This window comes from Microchirus variegatus, assembly GCF_963457635.1.
Source record: "Microchirus variegatus genome assembly, chromosome: 22".
NCBI lineage: Eukaryota > Metazoa > Chordata > Actinopteri > Pleuronectiformes > Soleidae > Microchirus > Microchirus variegatus.
This window is the reverse complement of record NC_139823.1, coordinates 15815941-15836267: the sequence shown is the minus strand read 5'-3', so window position 1 is coordinate 15836267 and position 20327 is coordinate 15815941. Positions and strand designations below refer to the sequence as shown.

At 45.9% G+C, this 20327-nt stretch overlaps 1 protein-coding gene across 1 annotated transcript; it reads left to right on the top strand.

The window, feature by feature from the left end:
• Nucleotides 1-709: 709 nt before the first annotated feature.
• adamts5 (ADAM metallopeptidase with thrombospondin type 1 motif, 5 (aggrecanase-2)) lies at nucleotides 710-18503 on the top strand (the record flags this gene model as incomplete). The annotated part of the gene is made up of 8 exons (XM_083908705.1): nucleotides 710-1783; nucleotides 10429-10561; nucleotides 11827-11994; nucleotides 13382-13665; nucleotides 15106-15289; nucleotides 15990-16165; nucleotides 16731-16906; nucleotides 17750-18503. 8 exons carry the CDS (start codon nucleotides 710-712, stop codon nucleotides 18501-18503), a joined length of 2949 nt encoding a protein of 982 aa, XP_083764831.1.
• Nucleotides 18504-20327: the final 1824 nt, after the last annotated feature.

Genomic DNA, 20327 nt, shown 5'->3' with positions numbered 1-20327 from the left:
TCTCCAGTTGGAAAAAAGCTGTTTAAATACAAACAGGCATATATTTCATGTGCTGGAAATGTCTCGAACTGTCCCTTTAAGTGTCTCACAGTGAGTTCTTATTCTGGACTGGACATCAATTATCCATTTCCCTCTCGTTTGGACTTTTTTCAGCCTTGAATTATTAAAGCAGTCAGAGTGGAGAAGCGTGGACACGGAGTTTCTCTGATGATTTGTTTCTATTCAGAGTTTTGTAGCAGCTTTGTTCACCTCCTCTCTCCTCTCTGCTCCTTCAGCACTTGACTTCACTGTGATTTGAGGGAGAGGAGGAGGAGGAGGAGAGGAGGAGGAGGAGGAGTGGTGATAGAGTGCAAAGGGGGCAGGACTTTTCCTCTCCGGGTTCTATTAAGAGCAAACTTTGTGTTTTTGTTCTCCAAGTTCAGCTCAGTGCTCTGCAGCCTCACACTCTTCCTCCTCCTCCTCTCTGTGGCTCTTTCTCTTTCTTTCTTTCTTTCCCTCTTTTTTTTTTTGTATTTGATTATTATTTTTCATCCATGGTTTTGTTTCCTCGCCTCTTGGTTTCCAGTGTGCGCGGGTGCACAGGAGCTGTGGACACCGGGAGGATGCGCTCCGTGGATCAGCAGCAGCAGCAGCAGCAGCAGCAGCCGCAGCAGAGAGGCTTGTTTTAGAGCGAACATACATGTGTTTGTGTTTGTGTTTGGAGGTAAACATGTTGCGGCTCCTCGCTTTTCCTCTGCCCCTCCTGCTGCTGCTGAGCGCCGCGGAGTTGCGGCTGAGCGCGGGGCTCCCCACTTTCCAGGCTTTCTATCTTCCACCTGCGAACGGCTCTGCGCTCACACCTGCGCGGAGGACGGATGGAGTGGTGCGGACCATCGACCGGATTTACCACGGAGGGGGGAAGGTGGGCTACCTGCTCTACCTGAACGGCAGCCGCTTCCAGTTGGACATGGAGCGGGACGAGTCGGTGCTGTCGCATCACTTCAGTCCTCAGTATGTGCGCGCGATGATGGGCGACAGCCACGCGCCCGTGCAGCGGGAGTGCGCGTACCGCGGCACCGTGGACTCCAACCCGGAGTCTCTGGCCGTGTTCAACCTCTGCGGCGGCGGGCTCGAGGGCTTCTTCGCCGTGGACCACGCGCGCTACACCGTCACGCCGATCGTCAGGGCGAAGGGACACGAGCACGACGCGCGCGCCCTACAGGACAAGGACGCGGAGAGCGCGCTCCACGTGTTCACGCGCGAAAGCTTCAGTTTCGAGGCGATGCGCGAGGGGCGCGAGAGCTGCGGGACGCGCGACGGGCGCAGAGGGCGCAGAGGGCGCAGGCACGCGGCGGGGACGCGGCGGCGGCAGCGGCAGCGGCGGCACGGAGAGCGCGAGAGGAGCGGAGACGCCGGTGACCGGAGGCTGTGGAGCCGCTTCACCAAACCCGCCGCTCCAGAGCCTGGCGCGCGGCGCAGGCGCTCGGTATCCCGCGCCAGGCAGGTCGAGCTGCTCCTGGTGGCCGACGACACCATGACCAAGAAGTACGGCAAAGACCTGAACCACTACCTGCTCACACTGGCCAACATCGCCTCCAAGCTGTACGGACACGCCAGCATCGAGAACCCCATCCGGCTGTCGGTGGTGAAGGTGACGGTGCTCGGGGAGAAGGAGAAGGGCCTGGAGGTGACCAAGAACGCGGCGGCGACGCTCAAGAGCTTCTGCAAGTGGCAGAACCAGCAGAACCCGCTGGACGACGACCACCAGCACCACCACGACGCCGCCATCCTCTTCACCAGGCAGGTAAACAAAACGAACACACCCCTCACATCCACACAGACACCTGTGCGCACTGATGGAGTCAGCTGTGCGCTTTAATCCACACAAACACACCGTGAACACGTGGTTGGTTCTGGATCAGTGGATCAGAACCATGCTCTCCACATGTCCGTCCTTCCTTCCTTCCTTCCTTCCTTCCTTCCTTCCTTCCTTCCTTACTTCCCTCCTCTCCTCTCTGCTGAACCTCTCGTGCGTAAACGCCGCACAGACTCCACTTCCTGCGCCTGCTGTTTTTTTGGGCAGCCTCTCTCTCTCTCTCTCTCTCTCTCTCTCTCTCTCTCTCTCTCTCTCTCCCTCCTCCCAGTCCCATGACGACCCGAATCCTGTGTGATCTGAGGCGCGCATGCGTGGCCGCGCACGCGCATTCTTTCCAGGGCACGGAGGCTTAAAATCAGCTGCTGGGTGCACTGCAGAAATGTCCCTTAAAGGGACAGTTCAGGGTGTTTGTGTTTGCGTCTCGGTGGAAAAACAGACAACTTCTCAACTGCTCACTCTGCTGCACCAAAGTCCATAGAGGAAAAATCAGTGATTTAAACTCACACGGGGACACAGGAGCTGCTGGTGTGCTGCTGCCACCTGTGGTCACTTTGTGTCACTGAGGTGAATCTGAAGAAAGGATTGCTGAACTCACAAAATAACTCGTGAATTTAACTGATGGAGAAAGAAGAGGATGAACAGCTGCTGTGTCTGTCAGCTTAAATCACTGGTTTTCTCTGTGGACTTTGGTGCAGGAGAGTGAACGTGACCCAAACTTCAATTTCCAGTCAAAACAGACGAGGTGAAGCAGTGGTGAAGTTCAGGCTCGGTCGTTGCGAGTCCACTCTGCACATTCTTCTTCTCAGAGACTCGATCAGCATCTGTCAGCTGTCAGAAAAACAAACACTCGTCTTCCACCCAGAGAAGCCGCTCGCTCACCACCTCTTTCTCTTCCATCCTTCCTTCCTTCACTCCTTCCTTCCCTTCCTGCCTGGACTCAAACCTCATCTCCTCACATTCTTCACCTCTCTGGGTGTGGCCTGGGATTGCGGTGTGTTCAAGTCATGCAAGGTCTTGTCCTGGAGAGAGAGAGAGAGAGAGCGCGAGGGAGAGGAGGAGAATTACCTGGGATTATCTGGCACAGGTGCTGCATGCCTGAGGTTGGCACGCAGGTGAAGTGGCACAGTTTCATCTGGTGACTCGTCACTCACTTTATACACAAACACTCACACACACACACACACACTCAGGGCAGGAGTGGAGGTCATGAGTGAGGTTTGGCACAGAGACCATGACTCAGATGTTTGGCCACAAAACGTGACGATACGTGGTTTTATCGCAATTTAACTGAATGAGCTCAACCAACATACAGTCCTAATGCTTTATTTTCAAGTGCCACAAGGAGGAGCCTGTCCAGTTTTTCCAATGAAAATTTAAAGTGATTTCATAGTGTTTTTTAAACGACCGAGAACAGATTTTTTCAGTCAAATTGCCAGTCGAACACTTTCTTTTTGCAAATTTTAGGACAATTACAACATTTTTTTTTCTTTTTTTTAGTACATTTCATCACGTAAATAATTTTTTTGCAGCATATTAACATACATTTATCCATACATGTTTCCTGTTGTGTTTATGCACACATCTGGACATTTTTCTATATTTGTGGCCACATTTTCTGCAAGTAGCATAACTTTTGTATGACACTTTTCTGTACATTTGTAACATATTTTGTTACATTGCAACATTTCTTTTACAAATTATGGGAAGATTACAACATTTTAGACCCTTTTTTAGTAATTTTTCATGACGTACATAATATTTTTGGAGCATACTAACACACATCTGGACATTTTTCAAGTAGCATAACATTTTTTGGCCTTAACGTGCTAGTAATCAACCGTTTTTGATGTGACACATTTTTCTTTACATTTGTAACATATTTTGTAACATTACAACATTTTATTAGTCATTTTTCATGCCGTAAAATAATATTTTTGCAGCATTTTAACAGAGATGTATCTGTTTCCTCGCCATGTTTCTGTGTTTGTGGACCTGAGCCAGGTAGACATAGACACTCATGTGTTTGTGTCTAAAAAAGGCCTATTTGAAAGCATATTTATATGTATATATATACATTCTCTATAACAGCAACAGTGTTGCCCTGGAGCTATAAGGTGTCATCATAAGAAGCCACTAAATATCCTCTTTGTGTCTCACCTGTTTCATGATTCATGGAGCAGTCTCTCCTCCTTCATTCACACTCTCTGTGGACGTCGTGGTGCAGATTTAAACTGTCACCACAGAGAGAGAGTGTGTGTGATATCATCACCTGTGACCTTTGTAATCAGAGAAACACTGACTGCACCGTTTCTTTACAAACGAGCAGCTACTGTACTCGTCCCTGAGGTCGCGACCTTCAAGCCCAAGTTATAATCCTGCGTAAAGTGCTCTACGTCGGTTACGGAGAGCCTGTCGGAGAGCCTCTCCGTCGTCTCCGACTCCGTCAAGTATCAAAAGTATCTGTGTTTCAATGTTGTTCAGCTGCAGCAACAACAACAACAACAGTCTTTCTCTCTCGGACGCCATTGCTCACCCCTACTGATCGGGCGGGAAATTGCAGTGCGTATCCGGCATTACTCCGTGGTTACGCAGTCGGATAAAGCGTTATGCCGTTGCCGCAGCCTCACCTGAACTCTGTGCTCTCTGGGCGGATTCTCTGCTTGTTTGTTGACATTGCTTCGCTGAGGTTTTGTTCACGTCTTAACAATTTGGCTACGACTGAGTGAAAGTGGAATTTAAGGAAGGGGGGGAAAAAAAGAGTTGGAATGTGTTTCCACTCACGTCGAGAGTCAAGGTGAAGAATCTGTCTCTGGCTTTATACTTAATGTGAACCACACTTTACTGATTGAGCCAGAAAATGTCCCCGATGCAAAGTAATGGCAACTTAAAAAACACAGAAAAGATGTGGACCAAAGCAGGACAGGGGGAGTTAGAGGGATGGTTCGGTCCGGTGTGGTTGTCTGAAGCATTGGCGCCGAGACGCGGCCTGGTTCACAGATGCTCGCTCTCACTGAAGACGCAAAGAAAGAAAAACACATTTTTAAAGAAGTTCTGACCTTGATTAAGTCTTCATGTTCATGACTCTATCTTGCCTTTAGACTTCTCTAAAGTTTATAAACTCATGGAAACACAGGAGCTGCTGGTGCACTGCTGCCTCGTGTGGTCACTTTGTGTCACTGAGGTGAATCCTAGCAAAGGGTTTCAAACACAGAAGTGACCAAATAACATATTTGACTTTAATTACAGAGGCAGCAGTGGATCGACAGCTCCTGTGTGCATGTCATGTAAAACCACTGATTTGCTCTCTGGGGTTTGGTGCAGGGAGAGTGAGCGCTTTAGTAAAACACGCAAACTTTCCTGTTTCCCGTTGGAAAAGTCTGTGCAACTGGAAAAGAATGTGGCAAACATTGATCGTTTTGCCAGAAATGATCCGAAAAGCTGCCCAAAGTAAAAAAAAAAAAAAAAAAAACCTCTGGATTTGGCTCAGTAACCTAATATCTCACTGCGTTCTGGGGTTTGAATAAGAACTGAGCGTGATACGCATGACTTGGCACGACTTTGCCCGGAAAAACCACTTTGGTTTGACCCGAGCAGCGCTGTAGAGTGGGTTCACATGTGTAACCGGAGACGCCGCAACTGCTACTCCATTGTACTGTAAAGGTCAAAGGTGACCGAATAGCCGCACGAGGCCTCTTTCCTCTTTGTATCCCTTTGCATCTCGGGAGTAAATAGCGGTGATTATTGTCGTCTGCTGCACGAGAACTGAAGCTCATTGAAGAGCCGGTCGCTGTGAAGTCAGGCCACGGCGGGGGGGCGAAGGGAAACCCCCTCGCTTTGTGGTCGGGTCCAATTACTCAAACCCCGGTGACACCCGGTTCAGCACCGGACCGCAACAACGGGCACAGTTGTGTATCTTTGTGTACGGGCTCGTTAAATGGCGTCCATGGTTGTGTCTACGTGTTGAAGAACAATGCTTCACTGTCAGGTGGACACAGAGCGTCCTTTACGCTGCATTTCGGTCACTCTTAAAGGGATAGTTCTGTTTTGGCCGTGAAGTTCTGCTTCTGCACCACAGGTGTCAAACTACTGCCCAAACTACTACCCCCAATCGATGATATGCGGCCCCCCACTTAATGAAAACATGGCCCACGACCTCACCATCTTCCTAACACGGTGTTTCGCTCAGGCACAGCAAGGCTGACAGAATATGGTATATGTTTGTTAGCAATGCTAGCAAAGTTGTCGAAATGTTTGCGGATTCAAAACACCGTGACCACGGCAACCCATTCGCCACGATACAGGAAGTGCCCTATAACTCCAGCGTAGATTGAGTTCCACCTAATTTCCTGAAACTTGGTGGGAACTCCAAGTCAACTCAACAGGAAGTCGTCCTTTTTGAATTTTGGAGTCCATTTTGGCGATTTACGAACCTCTGTACCTTTCTACAAATCTATGTACGTTCTTACAAATCTATGTAGGAGCAATATTAGCAAAGTTTTTGAAAGGTTTTGCAGATTCAAAACGGCATGACCACGGCAACTCGAGTTTCGATTTTCGTTGTTTTTTTTCACCCACTTTTTGTTCTCTAGACCGGCCCCCTATTGACCACACTTGACGCTCATTGGCCAACAGGTCATTTGACTTTGACACCTCTGTTCTTCACCAAACCCCATTGAGAAAATCAGCGTTTATAGCTCACCGGGACACAGCAGCTGCTGGTCTACTGCTGCCTCGTTTTAGCCAAGTTTGTGTCACTCGTGTTAATCTGAATGTGAGATTTCAAACGCCAAAGTCTCAAAATCACATGTTTGAACTTACAGATGAAAGCAGAAGTCAGTTGACAAGTCATGTTTGCTGTGATGCAAAAATTATTATTATTATTTTTTCTATGGGCTATTGGTGCGAGTGGTTTACAAAGCACGTAAAACAACGTCTTTAACATAAATGATAGTGGTTAAAATCCATGTTTTTCACGTGCAAACAGAGAAATCTGTTTTTAAGCGAAAACCACAAAACAACACCACGATGAGATCGTCATGAGAAATTCCTTATGCGACGACGAATGATGTCGTCCCTCTGCGCGTTAGAGTGTACATTTCCCAGCCCTTCGGCTCCCATCACAGCTACTTTCTCTATTTGTTTTAAATGTTCCTGATATTTCACACATGCTAAACGTCGTCTGGCAGACGTTGACAACGAAAGCAGACGGCTCTCCGAGCACCAAACCTCCCCCACAGCCTCCTGAGCCCGGCAGCTGTCGACATGTACGCTGTACTGAGAGTTCAGTCTGACCTGTGACGACACGCGAGCCAGCTTTTGACTCAAGTTATTTAATATCTTCCTCTAACGTTTGCAACGCGGTCATCGCATACTCATAAATCAGTGTTTCCTTCGATGTCCGACATTGTTTTCACATCGTTGCGTCTCCCTGTTGCTGACGTTAAACTCGGCGTCCCACAGGGATCACGACTGGGACCGCTTTCGCTCTGCGTTTACATGCTACTGCGTGTTTTTAACGTGCCTTAAAATACAAAAACAGTCTAATGTGACGATGAATATCCAGAAATGTTCAGTGTTGCTTAATATTGTCGTCAAACACTAAATGCACGTGTCGTTTTAATCGTCACAAACCTGGAAATGAAGCTGATCGTGAAGCAAAACGCTCGCGTTGTGAGTCAGAAAACCAAAATAATGAGCTGAACGAGGCAGAAATGTTTCATAAAGTCGAGTTTAAGCCGCACATTATTGATTGTTAATGTAAGAATGATTGATTATTGGTGATGTGGAGACACTGGAGACTTTCTCATGTCTCACATCATTTGACAAAGTGTCCCTCAGTGGGTCAAAGTTACTACTTTCTGCTGCGACTAATGAGATGCTTTGTTTTCATCGCTGAGGCTGAACTGTGTCTGTGTCTGTGTGTCTGTGTGTGTGTGTGTGTGGTTGTTTGTATAACTTTTGCCTCAGCTTTGATTCCAAGTGCTCTTCTAACACACACACACACACATTCGCGCACAGCGTCCTGACTGAGGACACTCACCCCCTCCTTACTCTGACCTTAAACATCGACTAAATCTCTAACCATTAATCTAAACTTTTGTTGAATTAAGTTACATAACTCTGTATAACAACTCCTCTGAAATTATAATATGTCAACAAAATAGTCCATACCATTGAAAGTGCCAAAACAAGTTCTTTTTAGACCAATAGTGACATGTAAATTAAATTAAATCGTTTTTAATCATTTGGTACCTAAGAAATCTCAGATCTCGCCTTGACATCTCTTTACTAAAACCTCTGTAACTTTACTCTGCGTCACTTCAGCAGCATCAGACTTTGCACAGCTCATGTCCACATGTTGTTACATGACCTCCATGTGTTTTTTAAGCTCCTACTGCATATTTTAAAGGTGATTTTGCTTTAAAATGCAATATTTTTTTAGGCGAGAGAAAAAAAATCCTTCATTTATGCTGTGTTCCATGTACATTTACTCTGACACAGTGGCATCTACAGTGAAACTTAGACCTCTGGTGGAATCTCACAAGTATTACCAAGATAATTCACATAGAGCTTGTAACTGCAGAAAGTTACTCTATTTAGTTTAGTCATTTTCATGCAGGGACTCCAAAAAGAGAGATTTTTCAGTGAGATACAGTGACTTAAAGTGTGGTCAACCGAAAGGTTGAGTAGGACCTTAAAGGGTTAAAGTTATGAGGACCAGAGAAAACATGTTTTTTTTTTGGTCCTCACAAAGAAACACATACAAAAACACACCCAGAGACACAGAGGCTCTGTTCCTATCATCTCATGACCTTCACAATCAGCTCACCACCTGCTCTTGTCTTATTTCTGCCAATATTTATATCTGTAACTCCTTGTTCTCTCTCTTTAATTCCCCCCGGCGTCTTTTTTTAAAATTATTAAATTTTTCCTTTTATTCCTCTTCTCTCGTCAGGGTAAAAAAAAAAAAGATTAAACAATGAGTCGTGATAAGAACGTGAATCAACACATTTACACAGAGGTGTCGAGAGAGGAGAAACAGTGAATATACAGAATATATATATATATTCTCTCTGTGTGTGTGTGTGTGTGTGTGTGTGTGTGTGTGTGTGTGTGTGTGTGTTTTTATACAACAGGAAGCTCATGTTGTTTAAATCACTCACACCAAACCCCATAGAGAAAATCAACGTTTTTATCCCACGTGGGACACAGGAGCTGCTGGGCCACTGCTGCCTCATGTGGTCGGTTTGTGTCACTGCGCTAAACGCTGAACGAGTGATTTCGAACGCCCGAATTTACGCAGCAACACTACAACACAATTCGAACGTTCCTGACGGAGGCGCCGGTGCACCGACAACTCCTGTGCGCTGTGACGTTAAATCTGTGATGTTAAATCTGTGATTTTCTCTATGGGGGTTTGGTGTGAGAGAGTTAGTTATGATGTTATATCATAACTTGTTATATATGAGTTATATTTTTGTTGTTATTGTATTTTGTGTGTGTGTGTGTGTGTGTGTGTGTGTGTGTGTGAGCACAGAACACAGAGCAGTTTGTTCTAAACTGATCGGCCCACAGTGGATAAACACCCTCCCCAGAGAGCCTCACACACACATGACCCAGCAGGCCTGTCAGCACCACTTAACATGACGATTCATCCTCACCACAGGAGTGTGCGTGCGTGTGTGTGTGTGTGTGTGTGTGTGTGTGTGCGTGTGTGCGTGCTTCCCCTCCATTTGGACATTCCTGTGCACATGCCTGGATCTTTGTCTACAAACATTTATCGTGTGTGTGTGTGTGTGTGTGTCTGGTATTCCTTATGTTATGGGGACATCAGTCTGTTTCCACAGCCTCGTTATGGGGACACGTCTTCCTTATGGGGAACAAATTGAAGTCCCCATCACAAATGTCCTCTGTAGTCATGGAAACCAGTGTGTGTGTGTGCTGATGTGTTGATTGTCGGTGCCTCCAGGCCTGTGTGTGTGTGTGTGTGTGTGTGTGTGTGTGTGTGTGTGTGTGTGTGTGTGTGTGTGTGTGTGTGTGTGTGTGTGTGTGTGTGTGTGTGTGTGTGTGTGTGTCTGTGTGTGTGTCTGTGTGTGTCTGTGTGTGTGTGGGAATCAAAACAGAGATCAATACCACGCACTCGGGGGCTCGTGTCCTGCACAGAGAGGAAGTGAGCATTCAAACATGTAGGTAGAGAAAAAGAAAAGGGAAACTGCGTCAATTTGGGGTTAGGGTTAGAGGCTGCAGAATAAAAGTGTGTGGGAATATGATGCACAGGGCAGGATTGTGAGGAAAAACAGCTGATTGTCTCGTTTCATTGTGCTTGAATCCAGATGAGTGATGAGGTGTTTTCGCTCTGCTCACGTCGCATTTGTTCGGTTGTCTTTGTTCGTGCAGAAGAAGCCGAACGAGCGACCTTTGTAGCTCATTGACCTTCGTAGCTCGTCGCCCTCTGCTCTGACCTTACCTTTTACCTCCTTGTGTTGAAGTGTAATCTGCAGCAGCAGGACAATTCTCCTGGAGAAACTCTCGATTTGAAAGCTTGTCGTCGCCGTCTCGTCTTTTGTTTCCAGGACCTCTGCGGACACCACTCGTGCGACACCCTGGGCATGGCCGACGTGGGCACCGTCTGCTCGCCGGAGAGGAGCTGCGCCGTCATCGAGGACGACGGGCTCCACGCCGCGTTCACCGTCGCGCATGAAATAGGTAAAATATTCACGTTAATACAATGAAAATATACCATATTGTCCCCTGACATTATAAATAATACAAAATAAATCCAGTGTTTATTGCATTTTAAATTTTAAAGTCTCAGTCTCATCCAGTTTTCCGCCTAAAGTCCATATTAACGTCTTTTTCTAAGGTAAATTATGTTCATTTTAAAGCAATAATACACTCACACAAACATATTTATGGGTAAGAATGTAAGAAAATAATATTATGCTCAAATATTGTGGTATTTCATGGCAGTTCTGTTGTAACTTAAGCCTCCTACCACTAGTTGGCAGCAGGTTATAAGTCTCCCATCGTCCTCTTCACTCACTGGACAAAGAAAACGGCGTACAGGAGCTTTTTGTCACTCGCTTCTCTACCTTTACCATAAAATGACAACTCAACCGTTTGGTAGAGCACATTTTGAAATAATGATTTGACCCATGTAACACTTATTTTTGTTGAATTAAGTTACATAACTCTGTCTAACGACTCCTCTGAAATGATAATATGTCAACAAAATAGTCTAACCCTTTGAAAGTCCCGTCGATATGCGTCATCAAAGTCACTTCCTGTTTGAAGGCAGTGCCATCTAGTGGAGTTTTTCAGCTTTGCGCAACTACACCAAACGGTAGAGATGACTTCTTTCAGGTTGAGTTAAGCTTGATGCATTTTTCAGTGACATACAGTGACTTAAAGTGTGGTCAACCGAATGGTTGAGGAGTAACTTAAAGGGTTAAAAGTAAATTATGTTAACTTTAAAGTAATAATACGCACAAACATATTTATGGATTGGAATCTAAGAAAATAATGATATGCTAAAATATTGTATTGGCACTTCTGTTGTAATTTAAGCCTCCTACCACTAGTTGGCAGCAGGTTTTCGGTCTCCCCTGGACAAAGAAAAACGGCGTACAGGAGCTTTATTTGTCACTCAGCAGTTCCTGCTGATAATCCCTGCTAAAGTTTACAGACTGGACCTTTAACTTGTGCTTTGAAGGAAGTGTGTGAACTCTATCGAAGAATCCAAACATGAATCAAGTCAAAATAAAGTGTCACATACCAGCGGTGAGCGGTGAGCAGTCAGGACCTGCACCGTGTCAGGTCAACATCACGCCATCAGCGTCTGGTGTCGTTCACCTGACACCAGATCAGCCGCAGAGCTGTGTTTTCATTTCTCATTCCTGTGCAGCGTGTGCAAACCTGACACTGAGGCTGTCTCTGTCTCTGTCTCTGTCTCCGTGTCTGTGTCTCTTCAGGACACCTGCTCGGTTTGTCCCACGACGACTCCAAGTTCTGCGAGGAGCGCTTCGGCGTGAACAGCGACAAACGCCTGATGTCGTCCATCCTCACGTCCATCGACGCCTCCAAACCCTGGAGCCGCTGCACCTCGGCCACCATCACCGACTTCTTTGACGACGGCAATGGTGCGTTTGTGTGTGTGTGTGTGTGTGTGTGTATGTGTGTGTGTGGGACACAATCAATCTGTGTTGTCATGGCGATGAGCCAAGAACCTGTTTGTGATTGGTTCCCCTTTTTTTAGGAGATTGTGATCGATGTTTTTCTCTCGATCTACGTGGTTTTATCGCAATGAAACTAAATATATTACACATGTTCTGTCCGGCAAAACCAACATACAGTCCTAATGCTTTATTTTCGAGTGCCACAAGGGGGAGCCTGTCCAAAAAAATCTAATTTAAAGTGGTTTTATTGTGTTTTAAATGATTTTTTACAATAATATTGTGAATTATGAGCAATATGTTCACTAATGAAAGTGGGTTTTTTAAAGTAACATTACTTTTTTTGGCCGTATTGTATTGTATTTTGCAAATTTTAAGACGATTACAACATTTAAGACCTTTTTTTTTAGTATGTTTCATGACGTAAATAATACTTTTGACGCATTTTAACTTACACTTAAGCGTTTCCTGTTGTGTTTATGCACAAATCTGGACATTTTTCTATATTTGTTGCCACATTTTTTTCAAGTAACATAACTTTTTTTGGCTTCATCAACATTTTTTCATCATCTAGAACCAATCACAATAGAACCTGTTTCTTTTTTTTTGAGTAGATTCTGATTTGCCAGGGTATATATTTTAATTATCAGTCGAACAGTCTCTGCCAGTTTCACTACGTCATGTCTCCTCACGGTGGCGCTGCTCAAATGAAAGAGGGGGGAAACTTGCGGGTGGAAGAAGGCAGAGTTTACGGCGCGAGAGAGCTACGTTCAATATAGACTCTATGACCTCTGACCTTTATCGCTATATGATTGTCTCGTGATATTTTTGGTATTGTGGTATCGCGTATCATTCTAGCCGCTGCCGCTGCTGCCACCTTGTGGTGGTTTTTATCTTTTTTATTGATATATTGTGGTATATTCTAACACAGATGTGTTTTTGCTTGTGTGTACGCGTCTGTTTAATGCGTCAAATTATCGTCATTAGCATATTTAGTCGTCCGCCGTCTAATAACGAGTCTTTAGAGAGGAAGTAAACAAAGACAGAACTCGGTGTGGTCTTTCAAACATCTGTCGTCGACGTGTCGCGGCTGTTTTTATTCTCTCTCTCTCTCTCTCTCCCACAGCACATTTCATGACCAAGACAATAGCTGTAGAATCTCTAATTTACAATCCCGTTAAGTTCACACAGAGAGAGCAGCTGCAGAGCAGCCAACGACAAATTACTGGCAGGAAGTCAACACGTGTCGGAGTCTGCGTTTCCCCGAGACGTTTTTGTTCAGGACGGCCGTAAAGCTGATCCCCGTCCTGGCTGCTGTCGCTGACACATCAGTGGTTTGTCTCGTCTCCCACAGCCGAGTGTCTCCTGGACTCTCCTCGTCAGCCTCTCCTCGGCCCCGAGGAGCTGCCGGGTCAGAGCTACGACGCCGTGCGCCAGTGCCGCCTCGCCTTCGGCCCCGAGTACACGGTCTGCCCCGGCATGGACGTGTGCTCGCGCCTGTGGTGCGCCGTCATTCGCCAGGGACAGATGGTGTGTCTGACCAAGAAGCTGCCGGCCGTGGAGGGGACGCCGTGCGGGAAGGGACGCATCTGTCTGCAGGGGAAGTGCGTGGACAAGACGCGCAAGAGACACTACTCGGTAAGAGTGGAACAAAAACATGTTTTTCTGACAATACGTGACAATACGTGGGTTTTTTTTCGCAATGAAACTAAATGATCTGTCCAACATACAGTCCTAATGCTTTATTCAGGGTATCTGCAGGGTCTTAAAAAGTCTTAAGTCCAATAATTTGAGTTTAAAAGTGAGGTAAGTAGTTTATAGTGACATCTAGAGTAGAGGCTGAAATTTACAACTAACGTTAGCGTACCTGTGTACTGCGTATGTGTGTCTCTGTTTTTAAAGTTTAGCGTTACTTTAGAGACTCATTTTAGCAATCGTGGAGTCACGTAAACATGACGTCACGCGCGTCTTTTTCCGGTCAGTCGTCATGGAAACGCGTTGTGCGTTAACGTTGACGCGCCCCAGTATTAGTTTTCCACTTTTTCTCACTGAAACCTGGACGTTTGTAAACCGATCACTCTCCCGCACCAAACCCCACTGAAAAAAATCATAGTTTTTACTTTGTAGTCGTTCACGTTGACACAGGAGCTGCTGCTCCGCCGCTGCCTCGTGTGGCCAGTTTGTGTCACTGAGAAAAACCCAATCGAAGGATTTCCAACACCGAAATGACAAAATAACACATTGGAAGTTAGCGACGAAAGGCAGCAGTGGATCAACAGCTCCTGTGTGCTGTGATGTTAAAATCGCTGATTTTTTTTACATGGGGTTTGGTGCGGGGAGCGTGAGCGGTTTTACAAAGTGGAGGAAACGTTGGTTTCCAGACAGAAAATGACGGTTTAACAACAAGAAAACAAGCACACAAACATTATTTTATTGTTTTTTTATTGCGTCTGCAGTCAGTTCTCGGCGACAAAAAGTCAAATATCTATTAAAACCACACTTGTGGTGTGTGTGTGTGTGTGTGTGTGTGTGTGTGTGTGTGTGTGTGTGTGTGTGTGTGTGTGTGTGTGTGTGTGTGTGTGTGTCTCTCTCTCTGTGTTTATTTGTCACATGAGTTATGACGACTCTGATTCTTGGAACCAAACGTTTGTTTTCTCTAACACGACGACCACCGCCGTCAAATCCCCCGTCATCTCTTGCTCCACTTCTGCACGACTTTATTGTGTTTTTTCGATCGCACACGAAGTCGCTTTTCACGTGGAAATAAGAAACCCGAGTCGTCGCCGTGAAAACAAAAACTCAGCAGTGTGGACTTTAGTGCCGAGTCAGGATTATGAAATCCTGACTTTTCTTTTGTGTGTAACGATGTCACCGCGAGGCTCGTGCGAAGCACACGATGACGTTTGAATCATCGCACGTTGCATCTTCCTCACGAATCTCTCTCCTGATAAGCGTCTTCGCCTGCAGCCAATTTCACTTCAAAGAAATCTGATAAGCTGTGATAATTGCTTCCTCTCATCTTCCTCTTCCCTTTCCTCCTCCTCCTCCTCCTCCTCCTCGTCCTCTTCCTCGTCCCAGGTGTCCAACCACGGCAGCTGGAGTTCCTGGGGATCGTGGGGTTCGTGCTCGAGGTCGTGCGGCGGCGGCGTCCAGTTCGCCCAGCGTCTGTGCAACAACCCGCCGCCGCGCAACAACGGACGCTACTGCACCGGGAAGAGAGCCATCTATCGCTCGTGCGGCGGCTCGCCGTGTCCGCCGTCCAGTGAGTGTTGGTTTTTATACCAACTTTTACAAAGTTTCTTCATGTTCCAGCTTCTTAAATGTGAAGAGTTGATGGTTTATTTGCTCCTTATAAGAAAAAAAATCACTAAAACGCAATCTTTTTTTGGTTTGTGGACAAAAATAGGCAGTTTTTTAGAGATTATTTTTACAGTATTATTGTTTTAATTTACACAACAAAATGACATTTGATATTGAAATATCATATAACTGTTTTTATTCTTACCAGAGGTGGAAAAGTTGAGAGTTAAAGTCTTCATCTTCTTCTTTAAACTACTTTAAATTGAGCTTATTTTTATGAACTAACTCACAGTATTTGTCCAAAAGCAGTAGATGGAAAAATATAACATATAAAGACTGAGTAATCCCATATTATCAGTGATATAAAAGAAAAAGAAAGCTTGAAAACTTAAACTTAAACTAAATTTATCATCATCTATTTTAATAATCAGTTAAAAAGTGCAATAATGCTCATATTTTCCAGTTTATTTTTGCTCCATGTAACAAATAAATCACTCAAACTGAATCGTTTTGGTTTAAGAACATCATCATTTCCAGGTTTGGTACATTAACTTGTACGTTCTTTCACTTTTCCAATGTTTATAAACACACAGTTTGTTTATTTGTTGATTCACTGTCACCGTTCTTCTTGTTAAATCTTCATTTCTAACCTCCTCCTCCAGATAAGACGTTCCGTCAGGAGCAGTGCGAGGTGCGCAACGGCCCGCAGACCGACCCCAAGGGCGTGAAGACCTTCGTGGAGTGGGTTCCCAAATACGCCGGCGTTCTCCCCAAAGACGTCTGCAAGCTGACGTGCCGAGCTAAAGGAACGGGATACTACGTGGTTTTCTCTCAGAGGGTGAGTTTGTCCAGAGAGTACAAGTCAAAAGTAGTTTTTCCAAACGTATCATAAAGGTGGGAGGAAACTAGCTAGCCTGGCTTAGCTAAAGTCAACTAAACAACACAGTGTACATATATCTTACTTGTTTAGTCCATACAAAGAATATGAAGCAAAGAATTGTCAGCGTTTTGTGTCTGAATGCTAAGCTAAGCTAAGCTAGTGTGGCTCTCAATACACACTGAGCAGACAGTATACGAGTGAGGTGTCAATCTTCTTGTCTGATTGTCATCAAGAAATCGGAACAGTGCATTTTTTTAAAATATCAAACTGTTTTGTGGAAAACATTTGAAAACGTCCGATTTGTTAGCACAACATTGGGCGTAAACAGATTACATTGAAATTGGAATATATTTTACCTTTTATTAGCAAGTAATCATCAAATATCCTGATGTTAACAATGATCAAAATAACTGTGGCTTCCATTCTGGCCATAATTGGAAGTATATTGTGTTTTACGTCAGTGTCAACTAAGACTAAAAGAAGCTAACGCTCGCTGTGACGCTCGCTGTGTCGATGTGTTCAGGTGGTGGACGGGACCGAGTGTCGTCCTCACAGCAGCTCGGTGTGCGTGAAGGGGAAGTGTGTGCGCACGGGCTGCGACGGCATCATCGGCTCCAAGCTGCAGTACGACAAGTGCGGCATCTGTGGAGGGGACAGCGTCGGGTGCGTTCGCGTGGCCGGGAACTTCACCAAGAAGAGGTAAGAACACCACGAGCAATGCGCATTAACTTTATAAGGTTAAAGTTAGCGATTAAACAAGCATGTTAATATTGTTTTTTAGTCGTTGTTTTAGTCTGGAGCTGCAAAACCTATGATTTGACCCATAAAATTAAGATAATATTAGTGCTTGGCGCGCGTTTACGTGATAGCGGCGGTTAACAGCATCAACGCTAACGCATGACCCGTTTCCGTAACGACTGCGTGACGTCATGTTTGCGTGACTCCCGATTGTTAAATTGAGTCTCTAAAGTAACGCTGAACTTTAAAAACAGAGGCGCACATATGCAGCACACAGGTACGCTATGAATAAATAATAATTAATAAACAGAACGCTCCAGTTTGACTGTCGGCATGCTAGTCGGCGCTAAAGGAGCTAATGTAGCTAACGGAACTAACTGGTAAACAGTGCCTGGACTCCACAAACTACCATTATTTTATATGTTTATCATATATATGTGTACACAAACAGTTTTTAGCCTAAAAGACCCTGTCGCGATGACATCATCGTTCTTCTGTCAGACACTAAAACCTGTGTGAAAAACAGAGAAGAAAACAAAAACAGGAAGTTCTGCAAACTTCTGATGTTGTTTTGAAATAATTCAATAAAATCAAGTTTTAAAAATGCAGCTTTTCCTCTTTTTCATGCGATTCCCAATCAAGATACACTTGTCTAGCATTTCTAATATGGACTTTTAAACTGTTTTTAACGTGATGAATCCAGATTCATCCAGATTATATGAAGAACAGAATGTTGTTTGCATGCCTGTGTCGAAACCCTGCCAGTGAAGAGAATGTGCTGACGATTCCTCTCCCGACAAACAGTAAGGGCTACACTGACGTGGTGAAGATCCCCGCCGGCTCCACCCACATCAAGGTGCGTCAACACAAGGCCAAGGACCAGACGCGCTACACCGCCTACCTGGCGCTGCGGCGGCCCAGCGGCGTCTACCTCCTCAACGGCAAGTTCATGATCTCCACGTCGGAGACGATCATCCCGCTCAACGGCTCCGTGCTCAACTACAGCGGGTGGAGCCAGAGGGACGAGTGGCTCCACAGCATGGGCCCCGCCGCTCTCCAGGAGAGCCTGGTGGTGCAGATCCTCGCCACCGACGCCAAGAAGCCCCTGGACGTCCGTTACAGCTTCTTCATGCCGCGGCGGGCGTCGCCGCAGCCGGCGCCGGCTCCGCTAAAGACTACGACTACGGTCTCGACCACGACGAGAACCTCCACCAGTGCGAGAACCTCCACCAGTGCGAGAACCTCCACCAGTGCGAGAACCTCCACCAGTGCGAGAACCTCCACCAGCACCACCACCACCAGTAGCACAGCTGCAACAACGACGTCCTCTGCTCCTCCTGCCGTGGACCCAGTACCAACGACGGCACCAGGTCCGTCAACGCCACCTCCAGGGCCCCAGTGGGTAACGGGCCCCTGGATGAGCTGCTCCAGGACTTGTGACACCGGCTGGCAGAGTCGGACGGTTCAGTGTAAGGACCGGGACGGAAAACTGGCCAAGGGATGCGTGCTGGCCACTCGGCCTTCTGCCTTCAAACACTGTCTGGTGAAGAAATGCTGAGGAGGCGGGAAAAAACGCTTCTGATAAAGGTCTCAAAGTGCTGGATGTAGGACAAAAAACGAATGGACCGGTGAATTAAAGACACGGACCGTGAATGTCAGTTTGGCGTGGATGTAACCCCGACTATTACGCCAAAGGAATGTCGCGGAATCGCGGCGACGCGCGTGCGGCGCGCGACGTCCTGACGTCACTAAGAACTGGAGCTGCACGTCCACGTCCACGTAGACAATAAGTGATTGTCTTTGCAGCGGCCTCCGACGCTCTGGAGACTGTGTGTGTAACAGCATGCGTGTTGTGTGTCTTTGTTTAAAAGCTAATCACTGCGGGTAATTTCAAAAGTCGTACCGTAGCGTTGTCTGGTGTCATGAGCGTGTGCGAGACAAGCTCCGCCCCCCATCCCCCATTGCCGTTGTTCCCGTTCCTCTGATTGTTTTTGTTGTTTTTGGAGACGCGAGTGTTGAAAATTTGAAATCGCTGGATGGTCGGCCACCTTCGTAGCATCATCCGTCCTGTAAAGATTCCTCCGACAGAAAGTTTGTCCATTCTTTCGTATATTTGTCTCACCCGTCCTGCTGAAAATCCAGTGAATTAGCATCACAGCGGAGGCTAGCAGAAGTCATTGCGTCATCGACGTACATTTCTCGCCAATTTTCGGGGCTAGCTAACACGCAACGACCGCACAAACGTGTATTTACTTCCCCCGCTAACCCTCTCCGTTCGCTCAAATGTCCTCCATATCCGAGACAACATCTGGACGCTGGAAGAAATTCCAAAAGCAACAGTTAGCTTTTGTGACTCCGCATCGCGGAAAATGTTCAGCTCAAGTTCAAATAATTTAAACTCCAGCGACTTGGACTCGCGTCTCGACTACGTGCGTAAAAATCAACAGAAACGCTAACGCTAACGCTAAATATGACAATAACGGCGTACGAGAACGAGTTCAACCAACGCTCAGTCAGTCGTTTGTCTTTGTGTCCTTGACGAGTTCCTTCCTGCTTCCTGTATAGTGTGATAAAGCACGGTGGCCTTGAGAGGACAAACTTTTCAACACTTAAATCGACGGAGGGACAAAGTAACTTTGACGCTCTGTAACTTTTACAGAGTAATGTATCAGATTTGCAGCTGTGTGTGTGTGTGTGTGTGTGTGTGTGTGTGTGTGTGTGTGTGTGTGTGTGTGTGTGTGTCTGTGTCTGTGTGTGTGTGTGTGTGTGTGTGTGTGTGTGTGTACCATGAATCAGCTTCGTCTCTCTCTCTCAGTTCCACTTGTAGTCAATCATAATGCTGGTGCTGTGAGGTTTACAGTCTCCGTGTTTTTTGGGGGGTTTTGTTGTTGTTGTTGTTTGTTTGTCTGTTTATCTGTGTAGCAAACAATGCTAATATGACAATGTGTGCCCTGGATACTAGCAACGACAGCAAAGAAAGACAAAGACAGTCATGACTGTCCTTCTGCAATTCAAATCTTCTCTCTTTTCTTTAATTCATATATTCTGTATTTGCGTGTTTTTATTTTAGCCTGTTGCTAACCCTGATGGGTGGAGTTTGCCAGAATACAATGTTTCTTGTGTTTGACTTATGGTGTTTCAGCTCCAAAAAGTACTGGAAAATTTTGTTTGACGATTTTGGCACCAATATTGTGTTTGTTCAAACTTTAGGCTAAGAGGTTAGCTTAACTTACCATAAAGGTGGGAGGAAACGGCTAGCCTGGCTTAGCTTAAGTCAACTAAACAACACATTGTACATCTATCTTACTTTAGTTTAGTCCATACAAAGAATATGCAGCAAAGAATATGCAGCAAAGAATTGTCAGCGTTTTTTTGTCTGAAT